The 27,109-nt window shown below is 48.9% G+C and overlaps 1 protein-coding gene and 1 long non-coding RNA gene across 8 annotated transcripts in view; both read right to left on the bottom strand.

Annotated features, from left to right (window-relative positions):
• Positions 1-19,989, bottom strand: part of EFR3B (EFR3 homolog B) — a 124,669-nt gene extending 104,680 nt beyond the window's left edge. The window contains exon 1 of one of the 7 annotated variants that reach the window (XM_083432581.1): positions 19,087-19,989. Coding sequence is in view for 4 of the 7 variants with exons in the window: in XM_083432574.1 (XP_083288700.1) it covers positions 6,285-6,345 (61 nt within the window). In the remaining 3 variants the exon portion in view is untranslated. Of the gene's footprint in view, positions 1-6,284; positions 6,907-19,086 lie in introns of those variants that run through there. The other 6 variants (XM_083432578.1, XM_083432580.1, XM_083432576.1 and 3 more) reach the window with 6 other exon arrangements.
• A 3,625-nt stretch (positions 19,990-23,614) lies between these two features.
• LOC310673784 lies at positions 23,615-25,423 on the bottom strand. Its single transcript, XR_014509233.1, has 3 exons — positions 25,212-25,423; positions 24,389-24,520; positions 23,615-23,879 (listed from the first exon to the last, which is right to left on the bottom strand). It is a non-coding gene; the product is annotated as an uncharacterized lncRNA (long non-coding RNA).
• Positions 25,424-27,109: the final 1,686 nt, after the last annotated feature.

Genomic DNA, 27,109 nt, shown 5'->3' with positions numbered 1-27,109 from the left:
GGTCTCTGTACCCTGAGGAGGGGCTTCAGGGAGAGAATGGTGGGCTGCCAGGCAGGAATCGCAGCTAAGGGGATCCCTGGCAGGTGGATGTCTGATTCAAAACCTCCAGTGAATTGCAGCATGGTGAAATAATGATGATGATGATAATAATAATAATAATAATAATAATAATAATAATAATAATAATAATAATTTATTATTTATACTCCGCCCATCTGGCTGGACTTCCCCAGCCACTCTGGGCGGCTTCCAACAAAATATTAAAATACGGTAATGCATCAAACATTAAAAACTTCCCTATACAGGGCTGCCTTCAGATGTCTTCTAAAAGTCTGGTACGGTGGTACCTCGGGTTAAGTACTTAATTCGTTCCAGAGGTCTGTTCTTAACCTGAAACTGTTCTTAACCTGAAGCACCACTTTAGCTAATGGGGCCTACTGTTGCCACTGCGCCACCGAAGCACAATTTCTGTTCTCATCCTGAAGCAAAGTTCTAAACCTGAAGCACTATTTCTGGGTTAGTGGAGTCTGTAACCTGAAGCGTATGTAACCTGAAGCGTGTGTAGCCCGAGGTACCACTGTAGTTGTTGTTCTCTTTGACATCTGGTGGGAGGGCGTTCCACAGGGCAGGTGTCACTACCAAGAAGGCCCTCTACCTGGTTCCCTGTAACTTGGCTTCTCACAGGGAGGGAACCGCCAGAAGGCCCTTGGAGCTGGACCTCAGTGTCTGGGTACAACAATGGGGGTGGAGACGCTCCTTCGGGTCTACTGGACCAGGGCCATTTAGGGCTTTAAAGTTCAGCACCAACACTTTGAATTGTGCTCGGAAACGTACTGGGAGCCAATATAGTTCTTTCAAGACCGGTGTTTTGTAGTCTCGGCGGCCGCTCCCAGTCCCCAGTCTAGCTGCCACATTCTGGATTAGTTGTAGTTTCCGCGTCACCTTCAAAGGTAGCCCCACACAGAAGGGAAGGTGGAAGGGATGGTGGAAGCATTGGAAGGGGTCCTGGGGGTCATCTAGTCCAGCCCCCTGTGATGCAGGAGTCCCTGACAGACGGACCCCTAACTGCTGTCCTGCTTCTGCCCCCACACCTGTATGATATGTGTTGGGTGGAGAGGGAAGAGGCGGGGGCAATTTCTGGAAATCACCATGTTGATCTTATAGAATCCAAGAATTACTGAACTGTAGGGTTTGAAAGGACCCCAGGGGTCATCTAGACCAACCCCCGGCGATGCAGGCATCTCAGCTGAAGCATCCATGACAGGTGGCCCTCCAACCTCTGCTTAAAAACTTCCAAGGAACTAGAAGAGGCCACAGCCTCCCGAGAGAGACTGTCCCACTGCTGAACAGGTCTTACCGTCAGAAAGTTCTTCCTAATGTTTAGTGAGAATCTCCTTTCTTGTGACTTGAAGAAGTAATAATAATAATAATAATAATAATTTATTTATACCCCGCCCATCTGGCTGGGCTTCCCCAGACACTCTGGGCAGCTTCCAACAAAATATTAAAATACAATGGTCTGTTAAACATTAAAAGCTTCCTTAAACAGGGCTGCCTCCAGATGTCTTCTAAAAGTCTGGTAGTTGTTTTTCTCTTTGACATCTGGTGGGAGGGCGTTCCACAGGGCGGGTGCCACTACCGAGAAGGCCCTCTGCCTGGTTTCCTGCAACTTGGCTTCTTGCAGGGAGGGAACCGCCAGAAGGCCCTCGGCGTTGGACCTCAGTGTCCAGGCAGAACAATGGGGGTGGAGAAGCTCCTTCAAGAAACCTTTGATTCAGAAATTGGGCTCCTGGGCCCGGAAGAAATCTCTCTTCTCCTGGCTTCTGTCCAAGCTTAGTTGGACTGGATGACCCCAGGGGTATCTTCCAACTCTACACTTCGAGGAAATGTCAAGGAAATATTACATATATGAACACTGGGAAATCTTTCCCAAAGCCCTCCTCTTCTATTGACTGCAGCACAGCTGAAATCTCCCCCTGCTCAAACGTTATATACAGGATATAAGAAGTGAAATTGACCTGATATTATTTTTTTATACCTCTACTGGGGCACAGTCTCATTCAGCGCCATCAGCAGATATGCAGATATCTGACTCATTCACGACTATATTGAACCTTCATTCTCCCTTGTGATGTAACTCACAGGTAGGGAATAATGTTATTTTTTATAATTATTTACTGTTTGTAAAGGGAACCTGTGTATGAGTCAATACCTTATTATCCCTTTAGAACTGCCCTGGATCTCTGTACATTTGTCCTTCCATTTTTGACTCTGTTTTCATTGTTATGTTTGCACTTTGTTTGTTTGTTAATAAATCAATGCATTGATTTTAGAATGCTGTCTTACTTTTATTGTGGTTAGCAGCTCTGAGCCTGGCCTCAGCTGGGGATAGCGGGATATAAATAAAATTATTTTATTATTATTATTATTTTAAAAAGTGAAATGGGAATTTCAGATAATTTAAAAATACGTCACTTCTGAATTTTAATTTTGAGGGGGATGTCTTAAAAAAAACAACCCCAATGTAAAACAAAAGCAAAAGACACACCTCTAAACCTTCCGACTTATGATTCCCAAGTCAATCATATTTTGAAAAATCTATTGCATCTCTCCTGCTACCCCTGAAACGCTCAGATCCAGCAGCAAATATTATTGGAAATGTTAGGGTCTCAAATCTGGAGATTATACAGCCTGGGGTAATTCTCCCCCCCCCCCCGCCCTTAATAAATTGGGATGATCTGTTTCTAAATGGCTTCTTCCAGGAAAAAAAAGAATCCGCTGTTGAAATTCCCCATCTGAAACGGGAACCCACAGTCGGAGCAGAATTGCGGCTTTTGCTCCAGAATTATCTCTCTCTTTTTGCAGGCGAGACGGGGGGGCGGACTGACTGACTGCATCACTGGGTGACGTCAGCAAAAGCTCCGGGGGGGGGGTTGGGGGGAGTGGAGGATCAGCTCAGCCTCAGCTCCGGACCGCAAGGGCTATTTATACATCTGCTGGTGGAGAGCAAGGACTGCGCCGGATGTTCAAATGCACCAGAGATTTCCTTGCTCAGGTAGCCTAAGAAACTGGAAGACAGCAGGGGGAGAGGCGCGCGGGGGGGGGGGGGGGACAGCTCCTGATACGTATAAATGATGTCTTCTGGGGCGAAGGGGGAAGAGGAAAGCAGGCAGGGGGGTGTCACGTTGTGCAATGCTTCTTTGCATGGGTGTAACCAGGATTTCCCAGTAGTGATGTATGGAAGTGAGAGCTGGACCATCAAGAAGGCTGATCGCCAAAGAATTGATGCTTTTGAATTCTGGTGCTGGAGGAGACTCTGGAGAGTCCCATGGACTGCAAGAAGATCAAACCTCTCCATTCTGAAGGAAATCAGCCCTGAGTGCTCACTGGAAGGACAGATCCTGAAGCTGAGGCTCCAAGACTTTGGCCACCTCATGAGAAGAGAAGACTCCCTGGAAAAGACCCTGATGTTGGGAAAGATGGAGGGCACAAGGAGAAGGGGACGACAGAGGACGAGATGGTTGGATAGTGTTCTTGAAGCTACCAGCATGAGTTTGACCAAACTGCGGGAGGCAGTGGAAGACAGGAGTGCCTGGCGTGCTCTGGTCCAGGGGGTCACGAAGAGTTGGACACGACTAAACGACTAAACAACAACAACCAGGATTTTGGTTGGGGGGCAGGCAAAGTTGTTGAGCTATTTTTATGTCCTTAAAAAGGACATTATGTGGGGCAGGCTTCTGGGGACCCCTGGACAGTTAAGTCCAGTCAAAGGTGACTATTGGGTTGCGGCGCTCATCTTGCTTTCAGGCTGAGTCATATGGCCAGTAGGACTAAACTGCTTCTGGTGCAACGGGACTCCGTGACGGAAACCAGAGTGCATGAAAACGCCTTTTACTTTCCTGCTTCAATGGTACCTCTTTATCTACTTCCACTGGTGTGCTTTCAAACTGCTAGGTTGGCAGGAGCTGGGACAGAGCAAGAGGAGCTCACTCCATTGCGGGGATTCAAAACGCCGACCTTCCAATCAACAAGCCCAAGAGGCTCAGTGGTTTAGACCACAGCGCCACCTGCGTCCCGCTACAAGCCACTTATTGTAGCACCACATGGAGCAAAAAAACCAGAGCATCACTGAGCATGCATAGAGGGCATTTTCAAAATCACTGAGCAAGAACGGTCTGAGCCTTTACTCTATCAGACCAGACCAAGGGTCCAACTTGCCCCCCATTCCATTCTCAACAGTGGCCACCAGAAACCCACACTAGGAAGCCCCCAGAAGAGCATGGCAGCAACAGCCACCCCATTGAATTTGCCCCCCAAATCTGGTTGTCTGAGATACACTGCCTCTGATCTTGGAAGTTCCATTTTGGCTATCGTAGCCAACAGCCATGGCAGCCCTCTCCTGCTTTTTGAGTCCGCCTGATCCTTTTCTGAAGTCCTCACCCAAATCCATGACCAGTTTTGCTTCTGTAGACACTACCCGCCAAAGGCCGGGGGGAAAGAGAGTCCATGAGCTTCGTCCCCATCGCAAGTCTTTATCTGAGTGATTCTGGATGGGTAACAAATCCAATGGAAATTGAATTGGTCTTCAGGGGATCTGCGCATGTGCAAAGCTCAATTTAGTGCTTCTGCGCATGCGCAACCGCTGAAACCCAGAAGTAACCCATTCCGGTACTTCCGGGTTTCGGTGGTCTGCAACCCGAAAAAATGCAACCTGAAGCGTCTGTAACCCGAGGTATGACTATATATATATATATATATATATACCGTATTTTTCGCTCTATAAGATGCACCAGACCACAAGACGCACCTAGTTTTTGGAGGAGGAAAACAAGAAAAAAAATATTCTGAATCTCAGAAGCCAGAACAGCAAGAGGGATCGCTGCGCAGTGAAAGCAGCAATCCCTCTTGCTGTTCTGGCTTCTGGGATAGCTGCGCAGCCTGCATTGGCTCCATAAGACACACACACATTTCCCCTTACTTTTTAGGAGGGAAAAAGTGAGTCTTATAGAGCAAAAAATACGGTATATATATATATATATATATATATATATATATATATATATACACATACACACACACACACACACATACACACACACACACATACATATATATATATATACATATACATACTGCATGATACCAACTTAGACCACTGGTCCATCTAACTCCGTACTGGGTGGACTGACCGGCAGCTGCTTCCCAAGGTTACAGGCCTTGCCCCAGCCTTATCTGCAGCTTGAATCAAGGACCTTCTGCATGCAAGACACCTGCTCTGTCATGGCGTCACCGCCTCCCCCTCCTATCTAGAAAATGGCCAAGAAATCCCCATAGCAGGAGAGCTTCTAGAGAGGGGAGAGACATGCAGGAGACTTATGGAAACATAGAGTTGGAAGGGACCCCAACGGTCATCTAGCCCAACACCCCGCAATGTGCAGGTCCGAGAAGGCCCTCTGCCTGGTTCCCTGTAACCTCACATCTCGCAGTGAGGGAACCACCAGAAGGCCCTCGGAGCTGGACCTCAGTGTCCGGGTAGAACGATGGGGGTGGAGATGCTCCTTCAGGTATACTGGACCGAGTCCATTTAGGGCTTTCAAGGTCAGCACCAACACTTTGAATTGTGCTCAGAAATGTACTGGGAGCCAATGTAGGTCTTTCAAGACTGGTGTTATATGGTCTCAGCGGCCGCTCCCAGTCACCAGTCTAGCTGCCGCATTCTGGATTAGTTGTAGTTTCCGAGTCACCTTCAAAGGTAGCCCAATGTACAGCACATTGCAGTAGTCCAAGCGGGAGATAACTAGAGCGTGCACCACTCTGGCAAGAAAGTCCATGGGCAGGGAGGGTCTCAGCCTGAGTACCAGATGGAGCTGGTAGACAGCCGCCCTGGACACAGATTTGACCTGCACCTCCATGGACAGCTGTGAGTCCAAAATGACTCCCCGGCTGCACACCTGGTCCTTCAGGGGCACAGTTACCCTATTCAGGACCAGGAAGTCCCGCCTGCCCCCTGTCCCCCAAAAACAGTACTTCTGTCTTGTCAGGATTCATCCTCAGTCTGTTAGCCACCATCTATGTTGCAGCGGGTTGGACTAGATGGTTTCTGGGGGTCCCTTCCAACTCTACACTTCTACAGTCTCACAAGTGTCATGCCCAGGTTGACACAAGGAGCCTGTGTCACAAGGCCGGTGACAAAGCCCAAGACCCCTACAGCCCCATAACCCCATCCTTTCGCTCTCTCCTCATTGCACGCTCCCCCGGCGGCCATGCAAGCGTCTCGGCTTTACCGTTGCAAATGTGTCGGTCCACGGCCGCCGTGCAATCCACCAGGCCTCTCCTGCAGGCCATGATGCTCCCTCTGGCCTGCAGGCAAAGCAGCTGTGCCTCCTCCTGCTGCCGCCTGCAAGGAGATGGTCTTGCTGGCTGTCAGGCTTGCAAGCTGCCCTGGATAATGAATGTGTGGTCCTTCCTTCCTCTCCCTTGCACCTCTCAAAACTGCTGCGCTGTGCTGGAGGGTGGGAGGGGGGGAGAGATGATGGTGGGAGCACCAGACACAGCAAACTGGGGCATCAGCACCTCCCAGCCTTCGGCTTCTTCAAGGACTAGATTCCGCTGTTCCAGCCTCTTCTCCTTCCCTTTTCAAGGGCTTCTGTTTACTTCTTGCTTTCTCAGCCAAGGATTTAGTAACCTTCTCATTCTGCCTCATCAGGAATCCAGGCTCTCCACCCTGCTGGCTTCCTTTTGCTCCCTCTCTTCTCTCAGTTACAAGAGGCATCAGCATGGATTCCTCTATCTCTCCTCTCCTTTTTTGAACCCTTAGCTGAACAGCTGTCAATCAGAGCGAGAGAGGAAATCAGGAGGGAGGAGGCAGCCTTGAAAGGAGGGGACCCTTCGCTCGCCAGGGCTGCCTTGTGTTAAAAATTAAACGGAGCAATGCTAAGTGGTCTTTTTTGTGTGAATGGGAGGCGTAGGGAAAGCTGGAGGGGAGGGGGTTGCAGGAGGGCTGTGAGATCACTGGCAGGACACGTGCTCTGCATGCAGAAGGCATGCAGCTTCTCCATAGGCAGTGTGGCGTTTGTGGACTAGGACCTGAGAGAGATCAGGGTTCAAATCCGTGGAGCTGAGTGGGTGGCCTTGGGCTTGCTGCTGCCTCTCAGCCAAACCTGCCTAGCAGGTATTAATGATGATGATGATGATAATTTATTATTTATACCCCGCCCATCTGGCTGGGTGTTTAGTGTTCCAACAAAACACTAAAATACAGTAACCTAGTAAACATTAAAAGCTTCCCTAAACTGGGCTGCCTTCAGATGTCTTCCAAAAGTTTGGTAGTTATTTTTCTCTTTGACATCTGGTGGGAGGCCGTTCCACAGGGCGGGTGCCACTACCAAGAAGGCCCTCTGCTTGGTTCCCTGTAACTTTGCTCCTCGCAGCGAGGGAACCGGCAGAAGGCCAGTGGAAGACAGGAGTGCCTGGCGTGCTCTGGTCCATGGAGTCACGAAGAGGCGGACACGACTAAACGACTAAACAACAACAACAATTCACAATTAATAGGGCTGGGGAAGATCCCCTCTCTGAAATCCTGCAGAGCGATTGCTGGTCACCACCACAATATTGGCCCACAGTCTGATTCATAGAATCACAGTTGGACGGGGCACCCAAAGTCCATTTAGCCCAACCCCTTGGAAAGCAGGTCAATGATACAGAGTCAGATGGACCAGTGTTTCCTGTGAGGGGTGATCTCAGCCTGACCCCCACAATCTTCCCCTCCAGCCCTTGAATGTTTTTGTGATCGTGTGGAACCCAGTTCAGCTACTGACTGATTGATTGTGTGACTGCAGTACATTGTTCATTGCTTTCATTTTATGGATCAGAGGTCTCGTCAGATAGTAAAATTAATGTTAAATTGCTGTTTTAGGGGTTGTTTTTAAATGTCTGGAACGGATTAATCCATTTTGCATTCCTTTCAATGGGAAAGCACGCCTTGGTTTTGGAACGCTTTGGTTTTGGAACGGACTTCCGGAATGGATTAAGTTTGAGAACCAAGGTACCACTGTATCTATAATACAGATCTTATTACATGGCACATTAAGGTGTGGAATATCGCCCTGCTGGAAAAACTAACGGATAAGTTGAGAATCCAAAGGGGAAGAAAAAAGATGACCTTTGACCTGTTTGGCCTGACTTTATTTCATTTATAAGCAAGGAGGAACATGGCTGAGGACCCCTCTTGGCCCATGAATGAAAGTGGCTAATACAGGGACTCTGGGCAATTGAAATCTTTAATTCCTTTCCCTTGGTATAATAGAGTGTACCATGTTTTGTAACCCTGTCTTATTTAACCATGATACCTATGCTAAAAATAGTTCCTCGCATTCAGATACCGGCAGCTTATTTTGGCTTCCTTTTATGTCTGTATTTCTTCCACATCGATCTATAATTGTGCAAGGACTGAGTAAATTTGCCGTCGCATCCTGTTTGGTGGTAACACTGTGTTTTGCAAAATTCTGTATGCCGCAAAATTCTGTATGCCACTTAAAAAAAGAAATCAGTAAAAAATTTTTTTAAAACAAACAAACAAACAAACAATGTGGATCTGAAATGGGGCGCTGTGCATGGGTAAAGGTAAAGGGACCCCTGACCATTAGGTCCAGTCACGACCAACTCTGGGGTTGCGGCGCTCATCTCGCTTTATTGGCCGAGGGAGCCGGTGTACAGTTTCTCCGGGTCATGTGGCCAGCAGGACTAAGCCGCTTCTGGCAAACCAGAGCAGCGCACGGAAACTCTGTTTACCTTCCCGTCGGAGTGGTACCTATTTATCTACTTGCACTTGACGTGCTTTCGAACTGCTAGGTTGGCAGGAGCAGGGACCGAGCAACGGGAGCTCACCCCATCGCGGGGATTTGAACCGCCAACCTTCTGATCAGCAAGTCCTAGGCTCTGTGGTTTAACCCACAGTGCCACCCGCATCCCGGCGCTGTGCATACATAGATCTAAATTCTAATGGAGAATGCCTTCCCTTCCTCCTGACCTAAGCCCTTTTTGAACATTGTTCGGATTTGTATGTCCAGAAGGCAGTCTCAGTGCCCCTGTTCATGTGCAGAGCCCTTTCCGACAGTGAGGGCAATCGCACACCTTCTGCCGGAAAACCCAGCGGGGAAAGCTCAGGTGTGAGGTTTCGTCGCAGCCAAATTAAATTGAAGGTGGCTGCCTGGTCACGCAGGAGGAGCCACCAGAGAAGCATTTGCAATTGCAAATGAGGCCGGCGAGTTAATTAATAAGGGAAGGGCCTGGAAGGGGGAGCAGCGGTGGCAGCAGCAGCAGCAGCAAGGTCACTAAATCACAAAGCTCAAACCTGGATTAATTCTTTATTAGCAAGGCACAATATTCACAGACTTGGCTGGGTTTCAGGCCCAAGAAGCACGTGCCCAGTAGGTCCCACTCCCTGAAACCAGTTGCCGAGACCAAATGTCCCCAAAGCTAGGGTTGCATTAATCCAGGAATTCCCGGACATGTTCTGTTTTGGAGGTCCTACATGCCTATTTGGGGGGAATTTTACATTTTAAAGCAAATGTCCTGGATGTGGGTTAATCATAATAATAATATCAGTGTGCAGGCAGCTCTGGTTCTGGTCCAGGCTCTGATGTGGGCAGCTCAGGCTCGTCAGCAGCGAAAGGGCTATTGAACGATTGCCCTGAAAAAGCTCAACAACTTTTTGTGTCCGGATTTTAACCTCTTGAAATATGGCAAACCTACCCAAAGCTGCCTATGTCTCCTCCTCTCCAAAGCTTCTTCCAAATAATTGGAGACTGTGCCTGCCTGCAGCCTGCCTTTGCTCTACCTTTGCTCTACCCAGTTGTGTTAAGTTGTGGGTGAACATATCAGGCGACACGGCGATTCTTCAGACAGCTCTTGTTTATTCACAGGCCAAGAACAGAACTGGGCTGAAGGGTGCAGCCAACCTGCTTATATAGAGCTCAACTACAAAGCAACAGTAACAACTTTCTGTAGCTATCCAATCACTGAACGTCACTTTCAATTCCTTATTTGCATATGTGGAGCTGAGTGAAAACTATCTACAGTATCCCCCTGCAAAGTCCATATAGTTAAAGCTATGGTTTTCCCAGTAGTGAAGTATGGAAGTGAGAGCTGGACCATCAAGAAGGCTGATCGCCGAAGAATGGATGCTTTTGAATTCTGGTGCTGGAGGAGACTCTGGAGAGTCCCATGGACTGCAAGAAGATCAAACCTCTCCATTCTGAAGGAAATCAGCCCTGAGTGCTCACTGGAAGGACAGATCCTGAAGCTGACGCTCCAAGACTTTGGCCACCTTATGAGAAGAGAAGACTCCCTGGAAAAGACCCTGATGTTGGGAAAGATGGAGGGCACAAGGAGAAGGGGACAACAGAGGACGAGATGGTGGGACAGTGTTCTTGAAGCTACCAGCATGAGTTTGACCAAACTGCGAGAGGCAGTGGAAGACAGGAGTGCCTGGCGTGCTCTGGTCCAGGGGGTCACGAAGAGTCGGACACGACTAAACGACTAAACAACAACAACAACAACATCCTCCTGCTGGCCCAGGGAGAGAACTTCAGTACATAACAGGTTGCCTACCCCTGAACTAGTCCATGATATCAGGCTTGCTTTTCCTTGCTCCAGCTTCCTGTCTTCCTTTCAAGCTATTTTGGGTCTTTGTTATTATCTGTCACCCTCTCACAGGGAGAGCGAGAGATAATAATAATAACAAAGGGTGGCGCAGAGACTGTGGCACAGGGCTGGCATTACGTCTCGCTGGGAGCGTCTCTCATTAGCAGCCCTCAACTCCTCTCTCCTTTCCTCCCGTCTCCTGAGGTCTCTCTCTTCTCAAACCCCTCTGGGCAGCCACCCCCTTGGATGGGCTTCGGTTCTCAGCTGCAGATCAACTCCAAGTGCCAAGAACACCCCCTGGGAGGTGGCCTTGGCAGCCTGCCAGGTTTTGGCACCCGTTAAATCCTTGAGCAGCTGTCAAAGCGGCTGGCAAGGTTGCCCCGAGACAGACAGCGATGCCAGAAAGCTTTCAGGAGGTGCTAAAGCAAGATGGAAGAGCCTGAGGCAGAGAGGAACGAGCAAGGAGGACAGCAAAATAGGGTTTCTAAAATTACGCATGGCGTGGTGGAGAGAGGAACGTTTTTCTTCCCCTCCCATAAGACTAGAATTTGTGAACACCCCGTCCTATATTAGAAGCAAAAAAAACTTGTTTTGATGAATTGGAAGAGCCGCAAAAAGATCCCATTGAGCACATGGGTTGATAATATGGACAGATTAGCTACATACGAACGAATTGCATGTCAACGCAAATTAAGAATGGATAAATATGAAGACATCTGGAATGAATATTTAAGCGATAAGGCGGATAGTGGGGGGGAGGAGAGAGAGGTGGGGAAATATTGTTAAAAGGGTGCAGTCATAGGTATATCAGTGTATTTAAATCTGAATTGTCAAATTGTGTTGTTGTTGTTATTATGGTTTTTGTTGTAGTGTCTTTTGCGGTCGTTGCTTTGTATTGAAAAAAATGATTAAATAAATTAAAATAAAATAAAAAACAACACCCAGTGGTTCAGGACAGAAGACAGAAAGGACTCCTTCACACAGTGGATAGGGAAACTGTGGAACTCACTCCCACAGGAGACAGGGAATAACCACCTTTTCAGATGGCTTAATAATAATAATAATAATAATGATAATGATAATAATAATAATTTTTATATATACCTCGCCTTTCCCAGCCAGAGTCGGGCTCAGGGCAGCTAACACCAATAAAATCAAAGTAAAAACATAATGGGGGGGGGGGAGGGAGAGAAAAAACAGGAAAAAATTTTAAAATACAGGTTAAAATTCAATTTAAAATGCAGCCTCATTTTAAAATAGCTGATAAATCAAGACCATAAGGGGAGGGAAACGTAAGGGTCAGACCGAGTCCAGACCAAAGGCCAGGCGGAACAGCTCTGTCTTGCAGGCCCTGCGGAAAGATGTCAAGTGCTACAGGGCCCTGGTCTCTTGTGACAGAGTGTTTCACCAAGTAGGGGCCAGTACTGAAAAGGCCCCAGCCCTAGTTAAGACCAATCTAACCACCTTGCGATTTGGGACCTCCAAAGTGTTGTCATTTGTGGACCTTAAGGTCCTCCACGGGGCATACCAGGAGACGCGGTCCCGTAGGTACGAGGGTCCTAGGCCGCGTAGGGCTTTAAAGGTCAAATCCAGCACCTTAAACCTGACCCTGTACTCCACCGGGAGCCAGTGCAGCTGGTAAAGCACTGGGTGAATGTGATCCCGCGGCAAGGACCCCGTAAGGAGCTTCGCTGCAGCATTCTGCACCAGCTTCATCCAGGAGTTTCTGGGTCAGTTTCAAGGGCAGCCCTGCGTAGAGCGAGTTACGATAATCAAGCCTGGAGGTAACCATTGCAAGGAAAAGAGGATTAGACAAATTCATGGAGGAGGAGGGTGCTACCAATGCTTCTGAACACCAGTTACAGGAAACCACAGGAGTTGCTCTTGTGTTCGAATCCTGCTTGCTGGTTTCACACAGGCAAGAGTTCAGCCACAATGAGAACAGGATGCTGGACTAGATGGGCCATTGGTCCGATCCAGCACCAGGCTCTGCTTAGGCTCTTATCAGGGCACATTTAAATGGGAGAAAAATTGGGAGTGTCAAGTGCATCGCAAGACATTTTTGCATAACTATGTCAGCTCCTGGTGGAAGCGGAAATCAATCCTCATCTAGCCAGCTTGAGAGACAGCGAGGCAAGGCAGGGATCATCCAGCAGCAGACAGTGAGCCAGGGGGGAAAGCCAGGCTCTGCAGGACCACGGAGAGTTCCCAGGACGGAGAGATGTTGTTTTGGAACTCCTGTTTGGCCAAGCAAGCCAACTGAGACTGCGGAAGCTGGGATTGAAAGGTTGGGGGTAGGCTTGTGAAAGGGCGAGCAAAATGATCGAGGGGATGGAATGCTCCTTCTATGAAGAAAGACTGCAGTGTTTGGGATTTTTTAGTTTAGAGAAAAGGCAAGTAATGTGGGAATGTTGTAGATAATGGGAGAGGATACAGTGGTACACCGCAAGACGAATGCCTCGGAAGACGAAAAACTCGCTAGACGAAAGGGTTTTTCGTTTTCTGAGGTGCTTCGCAAGACGGATTTTCCTAAGGGCTTGCTTCGCTAGACGAAACAGCCCTGCCTCTCCTGTCATGGCGACGGTCACTGCACGCATGCACGCTTGCTTCCCCGCTCCTCTGGCTCCCTCCCACCTTCCGGCCGACGGTTATGCCGCTGCCCACCCCCCTCGCGTTCTCCCCTCAGAGAGCCGTTGCCACCAGCAGCCAGCGTTGCAGCCAGAGTCGCGCTCCTGAGCCCCGCCGCCCTCCAGCAGCCGCATCGCACGGTGGCCACAACGCGCGGGTGAGTCTGAGGTACCGGCTGCGGCAGCTGTCCTGCTTCTCCCCGCCCCTCCCTGCCGTTGTCAGTGTTTAAATGCAGTGGTGCTTCGCAAGACGAAAAAACTCACACAACGAAAAAACTCGCGGAACGAATTAATTTCGTCTTGCGAGGCACCACTGTATATTGATTTAATAGTATCCTTCCTCACTTACACTTGTGAGTCAGCAGCAGAGTGACATTCCCCAGCATATAGGTGGTAGATTCATTTGAATCTCTTTACTTAAGCAATCCAACCTGACTTTGTTCAGATTGGGTTCTGTTCCTGATAAGTCCCCTTTTATCCCTCCTAAAAAGAATGCAGTGGTACCTCTGGATGTGAAAGGGATCTGTTCCGGAGCCCCGTTTGCGTCCTGAAGTGAACGCAACCCGTGGCAGCGCGTGCAGCAATTCGCCACTTCTGCGCATGCCCGTGACGTCATTTTGTGCGTCTGCTCATGTAAGAGCGGCGAAACCCGGAAGTAATGTGCTCTGTTACTTCCGGGTCGCCACGGAGCACAACCCAAAAATCCTTAACCTGAAGCTTCTTCAACCCGAGGTATGACCGTAAAGACGCAAGAAGCTTCTTTTAAAAGTACAAAGAAGTTTACTCACATTCAGTTCACATTTGGATCTCTGAAAAATCCCCCTCTGTGTCTCCAGCTTCCAGCTCAGCCCTCTCACACAAACCACACCAGCTATTGTTCTAATGCCAACACAGAAAGCTGCCCACACCAGACCATTGGTCCATTTAACCCATTATTGTCTGCAGTGGCTGGAAGTGGCCCTTCAGGATTATAAGGAGGAGACTTAGCTCAGTCGTATCTAGAGAGGCTACTGGGGATGCTCCACCAGGGAGCTACGGCCCCAAAGCAGAATGGAGAGATATGTGCTGGGGAACGGGTGTTCTGCTTCTAACCTTTCCCGCTATGCCAACGTCCCGCTCTTCAGCTGCAGTCATTGTGGAGCAGCGCACAGTGACGCAGAATCTGCCTTTGGGGGACTTCAAAGCTTTAATTAAAACCAGGCTTTTGATCAAATTTCTTCCTCTGATTTCCCTAGGAATTGGGAGAATTCGGGGTTAATGAAAGCTGTTTCAAACATACGTGAGTGCAGAAGAAATTGGATTTTTCTGTCTCTCCCTTCCTCCTCTAGGTAGTGTCGGCACAGAGTCAACGAGAAGCCCAAGAGAGGTGACCTTGCATGGCAAAACAAATGGATCAAAACAGCTTTCCCCAGCTTGGTGCCCACCAAATGTTTTGGACTACGAAAGATGCCCTCTTGGTAGTCCCACCACCACTGGAAGTTCTGGTAGCAGTGGCCCAGGAGAGGGCTTCTCTGTGGTGGCCCTGAAGTGATGGAAGTCCCTCCCCGAAGAGGTGTGACTGGCATCACATGGTTTCCATCAAATGTGGAAGATGCTATTTATTGAGCATTCATCCTGATTTGCATATGTGGACATTAGACCATGTCTGGCCTCCCCTGAGCTTTTGTTCTTATTTGTCTGCAATGGGCGTATAAGGCTATGAAAACTCACCATGAATATCTTGCAGGTATCTTCCCATTTTCAATCCATCCATCCTACACCTTACATTACATTTTGCCATCAATTTCATCACTACGAAACCTCAATTTTTCCAAAAAGTGGATTTGTTGCATGAGGGTGACACAGAACATAATAATAATAATAATAATAATAATAATAATAATAATAATAATAATAAATTCCCTGTCCATCTGACTGGGTTGCCCCAGCCACTCTGGGTGGCTTCCAACATATATAAAAACATAATTAAGCATTAAAAAGCTCCCCTATACAGGGCTGCCTTCAGATTTCTTCTAAGGTCATCTCTTTGTCATCTGGTGTATGATATACAGTGGTACCTCGGGTTACATACGCTTTAGGTTACATATGCTTCAGGTTACAGCCTCTGCTAACCCAGAAATATTTAGTTCCTCAGGTTAAGAACTTTGCTTCAGGATGAGAACAGAAATTGTGCTCCAGCATCACGGCGGCAGCAGGAGGCCCCATTAGCTAAAGTGGTGCTTCAGGATAAGAACAGTTTCAGGTTAAGAATGGACCTCCAGAACGAATTAAGTTCTTAACCCGAGGTACCACTGTATTTAAATCTAGCACTGGGCCTAATCCAGCAGCCGCTTCTTATAGTCTCACTTTAACTGCACTGGTTTGCAATTTAATTCCTCCCACAAAATTACTGGCAGTCTGGGGGCGCCCTGGATGCTATATTAATCTGTTCTGCAATCAGATGCATTTTTTATAATACCTATATCAGTGTTTATTACTTGGGCTAAAGATAGATGATCACAATAAGTGACAAAGCACGATTGTCCCGCCATGTATTATTATTATTATCCTCACCAAAGGTTCGAAATAGATCTTGGCAGCTGCAGAACTTGGAAGGGCAATCTGTGCGCTGCATGGTGCCTGGGTGTTTGCGAGCTCAGATTGATATGCAAGTGTGAAAGAGAAGAGGCATCTGCTCCTCTTGCCTGCCCACACGTCCCGTCCCTGGCAGAGGCTCAACTACGGGGCAGGAGAGGAGCGATAAAGAAAAGCAATAAGAGAAACCTCCCATGAATACTTTCATGTTTTTGTCTCCAGGTGGCAAGAATTGGGACAAGATTGGAGGAGCTTTAAAGCAGAGGTTAGGTGGCCATCTGTCATGAATGGTCTAGCTGAGATTCCTGCATTGCAGGGGGTTGGACTAGATGACCCTCAGGGACCTTTCCGACCAGTGCCGGTTTTACATATAAGCTAAACAAGCTGTAGCTTAGGGCCCCACTCTCTTGAAGGTAAAAGACGCCTGCTTCTTGGGAGAAAAGCAATGAGAAACCTAGACAGCATCTCAAAAAGCAGAGACATCACCTTGCCAACAAAGGCCTGTATAGTAAAAGCTATGGTTTTCCCAGTAGTGATGTATGGAAGTGAGAGCGGGACCATAAAGAAGGCTGATTGCCGAAGAATTGATGCTTTTGAATTCTGGTGCTGGAGGAGACTCTTGAGAGTCCCATGGACTGCAAGAAGATCCAACCTCTCCATTCTGAAGGAAATCAGCCCTGAGTGCTCGCTGGAAGGACAGATCCTGAAGCTGAGACTCTAATACTTTGGCCACCTCATGAGAAGAGAAGACTCCCTGGAAAAGACCCTGATGTTGGGAAAGATGGAGGGCACAAGGAGAAGGAGATGACAGAGGACGGGATGGTGGGACAGTGTTCTCGAAGCTACCAGCATGAGTTTGACCAAACTGCGGGAGGCAGTGGAAGACAGGAGTGCCTGGCGTGCTCCAGGGGGTCACGAAGAGTCGGACACGACTAAACGACTTAACAACAACAATATCAGCAAGAGCATAGATTCCCATTCCACTTCAAAGACGGGATGTTATGAGTTTTTTGGATGATTCCCTGAGTCTCCCCCAGTTCTCAGGATCCTGTGTCTCTGAGGGTGCTTGCCTAACCAGTCCCTTTGTCTAGGTAATGACTTTGACTGACTAGCTAAACACCACAATTAGCCTACCCAAACAAGTTGCATTCTTCCTGCAGCTCCCCTGTGGAGCTCAGGAGCCCAGTTATGTCACCCCTTCTGGCAACCAGAACCCCCTGGCCAGCTCCAGAGGCACCATTCTCCTGCGAAACTTGTAGCCAGGGCTGCTGCAACAGAATATTAAAATACAATAATCTATTAAACATTAAAAGCTTCCCTAAACAGGGCTTCTTTTAGATGTCTTCTAAGTAGTCTGGTAGTCGTTTTTCTCTTTGACATCTGGTGGGAGGGCGTTCCACGGGGGGGGGGGGGTGCCACCACCGAAAAGGTCCTCTGCCTGGTTCCCTGTAACTTGGCTTCTCGCAGCGAGGGAACCTCCAGAAGGCCCTCAGCGCTGGACCTCAGTGTCTGGGCAGAACGTTGGGGGTGGAGACGCTCCTTCAGGTATACTGGACTGAGGCAGCTTAGGGCTTTAAATGTCAGCACCAACACTTTGAATTGTGCTCAGAAACATACTGGGAGCCAATGTAGGTCTTTCAAGACTGGTGTTATGTGGTCTTGGTGGCCGCCAGCCACCAGTCTGGCTGCCGTATTTTGGATTAGTTGCAGTTTCTGGACCTTGTTCAAAGGTAGCCCCACGTAGAGCGCATTGCAGTAGTCCAAGCAGGAGATAACCAGAGCATGCACCACTCTGGCGAGACAATCTGCGGGCAGATAGGGTCTCAGTCTGCATACCAGATGGAGCTGATAAACAGCTGCCCTGGACACAGATCTCAGCTGGAAGCAGGCTGGAAGCTGGAGACACAGAGACCTGCTTGCTCTGTGCTGGTTCCAAAAGCTGTGACTAACAGAGAAGCAAGATCTGCTGGGGGTGTCCATGCTGGAAGCCCCTCCATTTTAGGCTTATGTTCCATATATGGGTAGATAAAACCAAATATCCTAAAGACATCACAATCTCTGCTGACCAGACACTCTGAGTTGCACCCCGGGGGGCATCACTTGTGTATGCTATTACATGTGCACCACCACCCCAACCTGACCAGGCCAAATTGGCCCGCCGCCACCCCATCCACCCACTGGGGGGGGGGGGGCTGGGGCCTTCCTTGAAAATATGGGGGGGGGGCTGGTCACTTTCGGGAGGGCCCAGATGGTGCCCCTGTTGCTGACCTTCGTTCCAAGAAAACCAAACTTGGATAAGCATATATCTCTGTGTCTTCAACTTCCAGGTCTGTTCACCCCCCCCCAAAAAAAAACTCTGGCTCTTGTTCTTCAACCTAGCAGGTAGACAAAGGTATGTGTGGAGCCCCCATTAGTGTGTGGAGGTCCCCATCACTCTTGTGACCTGGTTCATCCTTTTGAGACGTTGATGAGGACACTTAAGTGGCCAGGGAAGGTCTTTGTCTTACAAAGCAACTCGTCTGACTAGTTCAGCAATAGAATCCTCTTTTAGATTGGTCCCAGAGCATCATCCAGACCGACCACCGAAACTCACAACACTACATAACAAATATCTCTCAGTGGTGTACAGAAAACTAAAGCAAACAACTTGTGCGACAGCAAACATTGCAAAACTACTCTGATATAAAAATGCACAGATGGCAGAGGACGAGATGGTGGGACAGTGTTTTCGAAGCTACCAGCATGAGTTTGATGAAACTGCAAGAGGCAGTGGAAGACAGGAGTGCCTGGCGTGCTCGGGTCCAGGGGGTCACGAAGAGTCGGACACGACTAAATGACTAAACAACAACAACATCAACAACGTAAAATGCTTCATTGATACAAAGGTCAGTAATCCATATAAAAGAAGTGTCAGTTCCTTCTCCTCCAGGGGTTGGTCTAAATGACCTTTGGGATTCCTCCCAACTCTACAGTTCCTTCTGACACACCTTCCCCTTCTATCCATCCACCTGGGCTCTCACCCAGCGCCCAAGCAAAATCACAAATCACCCGCAGACTTCTCACAAAGAGGAAGGTTCCTTGAACCTGTGGATGTCGCCTTGGTCTCTCTGTGAATCTTTCACACAGAAAGAGACCCAGGAAGTCAAGCCAATGCATTGATCACCAACATGACTCTCCCCTCGGTTTCAGAGTCCACTGCCCTGGCCTCCAGCAGCCACCAGGTCCACCCTCTTCTCCTTACCTGCCATTGTTGGATTCAGGATGGACTCCTGCTGTTGCTTTGTTGGGAGAGATCTCGCCCTGCTCTGCTTCAGAGACCTTCTGGGAAGCCAAATCCTGGAAAGCTCAGATGGCAAAGCTGGCAGAAGGCGGCAGCTTGCTCTGTTTCAACAAGTTGCTCAGAAAACCTGGACTGCTTTCTCTCTTAAACTCGCTCTTCAAGTCCGCCAGGCTCCTCTGGGTACTTGTTTGTGGACTGCAGCACCCATCTGCCACCGATCTGGCTGAGCACACCCGTCTCCCATCTGCTTTGCCCTGGAGGACCAGGGCAAAATGCCACCTGGTTCAGTGGCAGGCCAGACCCATGTCCTGCACTGCTGAGGGGTCAAACGCTTCTCCTTTGGCACTACAGAGATCCAGAAGGACAGGGTGCCATGTGCAAAAGTCTGGGCTGCAGAGGTGGGAGGCCTCTTGGGCCCACGGCAGTGTGCATGCCACCGTGCCCAGCTGTGAGGAGGCTGGTGGACGGAGTTCCTTTGTCAAGCCACGTTCCTCCCTAGACTCCCAACACCCACCTGCTTCCTCGCGGGCTGCCCACCGCTGTTTCCATGGACACGGGTAGCAGCAGCTGTCAGTGCCAGCAGGGTCTCGGCGACGCGAGGAACCCAGTCATCCGAGCAGTGAATCCACCGGAAGGCTGTCTCCCGCAGGCTCGGATTCTGCTCCGCAGGGGGAGAGAGGGGTTCAACAGGAGCAGGCCATGTCCTCTGCTTCGTCTGCCGGCGATGGAGAAAAGAGAGGCACGAAAACACACGCACCAGGAGTAAACTTTGGGGAAAGGTGCTGGCAAGTCAGCTCTGATTCCTCCAGGCCGGCTGCCTCCCTTGCTCAGAGAAAAAATGAAAGAGGCAGGCAGAGCATCCAAGATATCGAATGCAGGTTTATTCTTAGAACAAGGGGACGTCGAAGACATGCTGTCAGCCAACGCTCTCCAGCTGTCCCCGTGGGTGGCGTGACGTTGGAGGTATTTGGAAGCAGAAGAAGGAGAGATAGAGAGGTGGTGTTTTGGACTTGGGCTCCTCTGTTTTAGGGAAGGGCCATAGCTCAGTGGTAGGGCATCTGCTTGGCACGCAGAAGGTACTCTTGCCTGAGAACCTGGAGGGCTGCTGCCAGTCCGGGTTGACAGTACTAAGCTAAAGGGACTAGTGGTCAGTTTAAGCTGCTGTCAGTGTTTCTGAAGTTTTCTTCCTCGTCTCTCCAGCAATTGTGACCCAGCAAGGGACAGGGAAATTCAAAGAACAACAACAACAACAACAACAAATTATTATTTTTACCCCACCCATCTGGGCGGCTTCCAACAAAATATTAAAATACCGTAATATATCAAACATTAAAAGCTTCCCTAAACAGGGCTGCCTTCAGATGTCTTCTAAAAGTCTGGTAGTTGTTGTTCTCTTTGACACCTGGTAGGAGGGCGTTCCACGGGGCAGGTGCCAACACCAAGAAGGCCCTCTGCCTGGTTCCCTGTAACTTGGCTTCTCACAGTGAGGGAACCGCCAGAAGGCCCTCGGCGCTGGACCTCAGTGTCCGGGCTGAATGATGGAGGTGGAGACGCTCCTTCAAGTATACTGGACTAAGGCTGTTTAGGGCTTTAAAGGTCAACACCAACACTTTGAATTGTGCTCGGAAACAAACTGAAGCCAATGTAGGTCTTTCAGGACTGGTGTTATGTGGTCTCGGCAGCCACTCCCAGTCACCAGTCTAGCTTCCGCATTCTGGATTAGTTGTAATTTCCGGGTCACCTTCAAAGGTAGCCCCATGTAGAGTGCATGGCAGTAGTCTAAGCGGGAGATAACCAGAGCATGCACCAATCTGGCTAGACATTCTGCGGGCAGGAAGGGTCTCATCCTGCATACCTGATGGAGCTGGTGGACAGCCGCCCTGGACACAGAATTAACCTGCGCCTCCATGGACAGCTGTGAGTCCAAAATGACTCCCAGGCTGTGCACCTGGTCCTTTGGGGACACAGTTATCCCATTCAGGACCAGGAGTCCCCCACACCCGCTCGCCTCCTGTCTCCCAAAAACAGTACTTCTGCCTTGTCAGGATTCAACCTCAATTCCAGAGTTGGAAGGGACCTGCAAGGGACATCCAGTCCAACCCCCTGCAATGCAGCTGAAGAATCCCTGGAAGCAGTGGCGAAGTTGCATGCTCCAGCACCGGGGGAAGAGAGCAGGCAGGGGCGTGGCTGGTGTGCATCCCGGGGGGGCATGGCGCTGGCATGGTGAGGTGTGTGTGCGGCGCGTGTCTGGGGGGGCAGCCATGATGGTACTCCCCTCTCCGATGGTGGCAGAACTGGACAAAGGTGTGGTCTGACTAAGGGAGAATAGAGTGGTCCTATGACTTCCCTTGATCTAGACACTATATTTCTGTTGATGAAGCCTAGAATAGCATTCACTTTTTTCCATGCAGCATCACACTGTTGACACATGTGAAACTTGAAGTCTTCTAAGGCCCCTAGATACATATTGATTCGTTTCTCATTTAAGGGTGAGCCCATCTCATATGCACTTTCCAAAGCAATATGAAAACTGAAACACAGAACCACCCATAGAAATTCACACTTCTCTGAATTGTGCAATGCATTTCCCACTTAAGTAGTGTTCACCAGTTTGGTAAACAGTGGACGCTTGGGTTGCGAACGTGATCTGTGTGGGATGCACGTTAACAACCCACAGTGTTCGCAACCCGCATCTACGCATGAGCGGGTTGCGATTCGGTTCTTCTGCGCATGCACAAAGCGCAATTTAGCGCTTCTGCGCATGTGCGACTGCCAAACCCTGGAAGTAACTCATTCCGTTGCTTCCTGGTTTTGGCGGTTTGCAACCCAAAAAAATGCAACCTGAAGTGGCTGTAACCCGAGCTATGACTGTATTTGTTATGAATATTAGACTAGGAACTGGGAGACCAGGACTTAAATTCCCACCCAGCCATGAAGCTCACTGGGTGACCCTGGGCCAGTCACTACATTTCAGCCTAGCCTACCTCACAGGGTTGGTGCCAGGATGAAATGAAGATGGGGAGAACTGTGTGCCCCACCTTGAGCAACTTGGCAGTTCAGACCCCTTGAAGGCACACCAAGAAGCTGCAGACTCTGCACCCCTACAGTCTGTTGACAATTGGAGGCCTTGGCACCAGGTGACCCTTAGTAATCCTCATGTATGTTAATTTAGCAATGGTTCCACCTTTTTCTGTGGCACCACAATTTAGGGAGGATATTGACAAGCTGGAAGGTGTGCAAAGGAGGGATCCAATATGACCAATGTCCTGGAAATGAAGCCATATGAAGAATGGTTGAAGGAGCTCAGTAGGTTTAGCCTGGAGAAGAGGAGACTGAGAGGAGATATGATATTCACCCTCAAATATCTTATGGGTTGTCATGTGTAAGGTGGAGCAAGCTAGTTTTCTCCTGCTCTGGAGGGTAGGGCCCAAACCAATGGATTCAAATTCCATGAATGGAGATTCCAACTGAACATTAAAGGTAAAGGTAAAGGTACCCTTGCCCGTACGGGCCAGTCTGGCCAGACTCTAGGTTTATTCGCCCATCTCACTCAAGAGGCTGGGGGCCAGTGCTGTCCACAGACACTTCCGGGTCACGTGGCCAGCATGACAAGCTGCATCTGGCGAGCCAGCGCAGCACACGGAACGCCGTTTACCTTCCCGCTGGTAAGTGGTCCCTATTTATCTACTTGCACCCTGGGGTGCTTTCGAACTCCTAGGTTGGCAGGCGCTGGTACCGAACGACGGGAACGCACCCCGCCGCGGGGATTCGAACCGCTGACCATGCGATCGGCAAGTCCTAGGCGCTGAGGTTTTACCCACAGCGCCACCTGCATCCCTAACTGAACATTAGGAAGATCTTTTTGAAGGAAAGGGTTGTTTGACCATGGAATGGGCTCCCTCAGAAGGTGGTGGACTCTCCTTCATGGGAGGCTTTCAAACAGAGATTGGGTGGCCACCTGTCAGAGATTCTTTGGCTTGGACTAGTTGACCCCCAGGCAACCTTCCAACTCTATAATTCTAGGATTCTCTGATGATAGCTGTAATTTTACTCCATTTTGACCTGGAAGGGGATGTGTCTAGCATTGCTATCTCCCTCCCACCAACTGCTCCCCTGAACCTCCTTCTGATCTGGGCCAATTCCCAAATTCACTGTGTTTCACGGAAGCAGCTGCCTGTTACTTCACACACCTTTTCAGCCTGTGGACATTCGCTGTTCATGGAGCAATATTTGTCTGACTTGGAGCCAGACATGGTGAGGAAACAGAACTCAGCGGTGAGACCACAGGCTTCCCACCTTGCCTGCTGCACCTTGCACTTCAGCCTCTCAGGAAGGGATGCTGAAGCACATGCTAGTTACTCCAAAACCAAAGGAAAGTCACAGTATGGAGTGGAAGTGGCAGAGCCCCCACTCCACCCCAGAGCCCCTTTTCATACTAGGCACCACCACACAGAGGTTTCCAATGCTTGCATTTATTGAAAAGAAAAGCAAAAGCAAATAAGCAGGCAAATCCAATCCTAAACCAAGTTACAAAGATGCCAGCCTCACTGAGCACAGCAGGACTTGCTCTGGTGTAAATGGGCAGAAAGGATTGGGCTGTGATGGATCCTTCCCAGAAGCGCCTTCAGCAGCAGCAGCAGCAGCAGCAGCAGTGAGCAAAGAGGTTTCTGCAGAGGTACAGTCAAGGCAGCTGCATCTCCAGAGAAGAAGCAGGGTGGTCTTCCTTTCATCAGAGGTGATGCGTGATGGGTCTGCTGTAGAGTTAAATGAAAAAAAGAAGAAGGAAACACCGTGAATATGGGTGGGAGGGTGTTCAAAAGAGGCCAGGGACCCCCTGAAAACCAAAGAGCCTAATGCTATCGAAATTGGGGTTTCACATGGTGGAGGAGTGGGGTCCAGCTCAAACTTTCTGCTGGATGTTCAGAAGTCAGGAGAGGTCTCCATCCCAAAACCAAACGGCTCCTTGCACTTTCTGGAGCTGATGGGAGATATACTCCAAAACATCTGGTGGCCACCTGGTTGACCAAGGCTGATCTCCAATTGGCTCCAAATGTCATCAGGGATTTCTCAATGTCCAAACTCAAAACAATGAATTTAGCATACGGGAGAATCTAGCAAGCACCACCCCTCCACTCCATGGCTGTTAAGGGTCAAAGACAGGGGGAAGAAGCAGAGCTGTAACTCTCAGGCCTTTGGGGTCGTGTCTCTTTGAGATGCCACAGACTTATTTCCAGGCACAGGTATGGTTTTGCATATAACTCACCTTAGCTGCGCTTGCAGCAACGCCTGTCTCCTGAACACTTCCCAATCTCTTTCTCGCCTTTGTTGCAGGTTTTTCTGCAGCTGCCCCCATTGTTCTGGCAATCCTGGGTGGGACGCTGAGCTCCGGTGAAATCTGCAGGGGAAAGCGAAGAGAAAAGCAAATTGAGAGAGGGAGATGCAGCTCCCAAGGAGAGGATCTACCTGGGAAGGCTGCTCCATCTCCCAGGACTGGCCTTCTACACCTTCCATCCTTTGTTCCTCAACAATCCCTCTAGCCAGGACATCTGGAGGGCACCAGGTTGGGGGAGGCTGGTGCAGGATGAATGCAGGAAAGGGGCTGGGATGGAGAGTGAGACCCTCCCCCTCCCACCTGCACCTTCAGCAGGAGGTTTGAGCCAAGGTGGTAGGAAAACCTTTGTCAGAGTCACTGGCTTCCCTGGGGGCCACTAGCAACCTTGGAGAGAGAAGTTCTCTTGCCCAGGAAACTGGCCCACTCTCTTCCCCACCGCAAAGCTGATTGCGTTGAAATGTGTTATTACAGATTTTATAGCAACAGCTTCTTTGGATTAGATTCCATACTTTAGGATTGGGATGGCAATCAGATCCTAAGAGCCTGGCTGCTGGAATCAAGTCCATCAACCTGGTCTCACAGTGGCCAACCAGATGCCCCATTTGGGAAGTTCTAAATGGGGACAGAGGGTCAAGAGAATTGCCCACCCATGCCTTTGGGATTCCCTGCAAGTGGTATTCAGAGGCAGGTTAAAAAGGAATAAAGCAGAGAGCTGTGGAGCTCAGAGAGGAAGCATCTGAGATGAAGGCCATACCTGGAGCCACCAGCATCAGGATGAGGAAGGCGAGAGAGAGGAGGCAGAAGATCTTCATGGCTGGAGGTTGGTGGGAATCCTGGAGATGCCTGAAGCCAAGTGGAAGAGCAGTTGTCTGGGGAAGGAGAGGTCTCCCTACTTATAGGTGGATGGGGGACTGATGAAACCTTGTGGGAAACCAAATGTCTTTTACAGGATAGATGTCACAATCCCTGTGGGCCAGAAGAAGATGAGAACTGCTGTCTGGATTTGAGTAATGCTCTTGTGCAAAACCACATATGGAAGAATGACCACAAACCAGGCTAGTGTCACTGACTGTCAAAGAGAGGGAACTGTGTTGTTTCTAAAATGTTGCCCTCGATGAATGAATTTTCCAAGAATGTATTGAGATTACAAATATTTTTTCAGTTCATTGCGATCAAAATTTTTGCAGCCGTGCTTGCATATAAAAATATTTCTCTTAAGTTTTTTGGTATCTCACTGCCTAGAATTCGCAGTAAGAAGGCCTCTGGTTTTGGGGTTGTATATTTTTGAAAAGTTAATTTTCTTTTTTCTTTTTTAGGGATAGGATTCCTATGAAACTAGACTGGCAGAAGAAATTATTAGGGTTTGCCGAAATGGCACAAATGACAAACACGCTGAGAAGCAACTCACATCAAAGCTTTATTCAAAAATGGGACATGTTAAAGAATTACTTTAAAAAAATATAACAATGGTGCGGCATCTATGGTAGCATTTGAATGATTTCTGTGTATATTAATAACCAAAACAAAGTAACGAGAAACAAAAGATGTAAGAAAATATAAGATACTATAAAAAGAACAGTGAGAGATTTTACTTTCTTGGGCTCCATGATCACTGCAGATGGTGACAGCAGTCACGAAATTAAAAGATGCCTGCTTCTTGGGAGAAAAGCAATGACAAACCTAGACAGCATAATAAAAAGCAGAGACATCACCTAGTTAAAGCTATGGTTTTCCCAATAGTGATGTATGGAAGTGAGAGCTGGACCATAAAGAAGGCTGATCACCAAAGAATGGATGCTTTTGAATTCTGGTGCTGGAGGAGACTCTTGAGAGTCCCATGGACTGCAAGAAGATCCAACCTCTCCATTCTGAAGGAAATCAGCCCTGAGTGCTCACTGGAAGGACAGATCCTGAAGCCGAGGCTCCAGTACTTTGGCCACCTCATGAGAAGAGAAGACTCCCTAGAAAAGACCCTGATGTTGGGAAAGATGGAGGGCACAAGGAAAAGGGGACGACAGAGGATGAGATGGTGGGACAGTGTTCTTGAAGCTACCAGCATGAGTTTGACCCAACTGGGGGAGGCAGTGGAAGGCAGAAGTGCCTGGCGTGCTCTGGTCCATGGGGTCACGAAGAGTGAGACACGACTAAACAACTAAACAACAACAACATAAATAGAACAAAGTAATAACTATTTGCACAATTGGAAAACAGTAATGGTCAATACACAGGGGGAGGCAGGGAGTCCTGTGTAGACAAGCAAGAATGTATGGTGAAATGAATTGTATATGGAATATTAAACTGTTATCCTTTTCCTAATGATCCCTTGCATGGAGTCCATCTTTTTCACAGCTGCCGCACATGGGGCGCACATCTTCTTGGAGCTCATTACTATGACTCCAAGGTCTCATTGCTAGTCAGTCACCACCATGAGGGTACACCAAGAACCTGCAGACTCTGGACCCCAACACTCTCTTGACACTTGAGGGCCTTCACACCAAGTTATCCAATTTTCCATCAGTAATCCTCATGTGTGTTAATGAAGTCATAGTCCTGCTCTCTTCTGACTTGGTCAGACCCCACCTAAAGTCCTGTGCCCAGTTCTGAGAGCCAGTGTGGTGTAGTGGTTAAGAGCGGTAGTCTCGTAATCTGGGG

The sequence above is a fragment of the Podarcis tiliguerta genome (assembly GCF_965153285.1).
Source record: "Podarcis tiliguerta genome assembly, chromosome: 3".
Lineage (NCBI taxonomy): Eukaryota > Metazoa > Chordata > Lepidosauria > Squamata > Lacertidae > Podarcis > Podarcis tiliguerta.
This window is presented reverse-complemented; position numbering and strand designations above follow the sequence as displayed.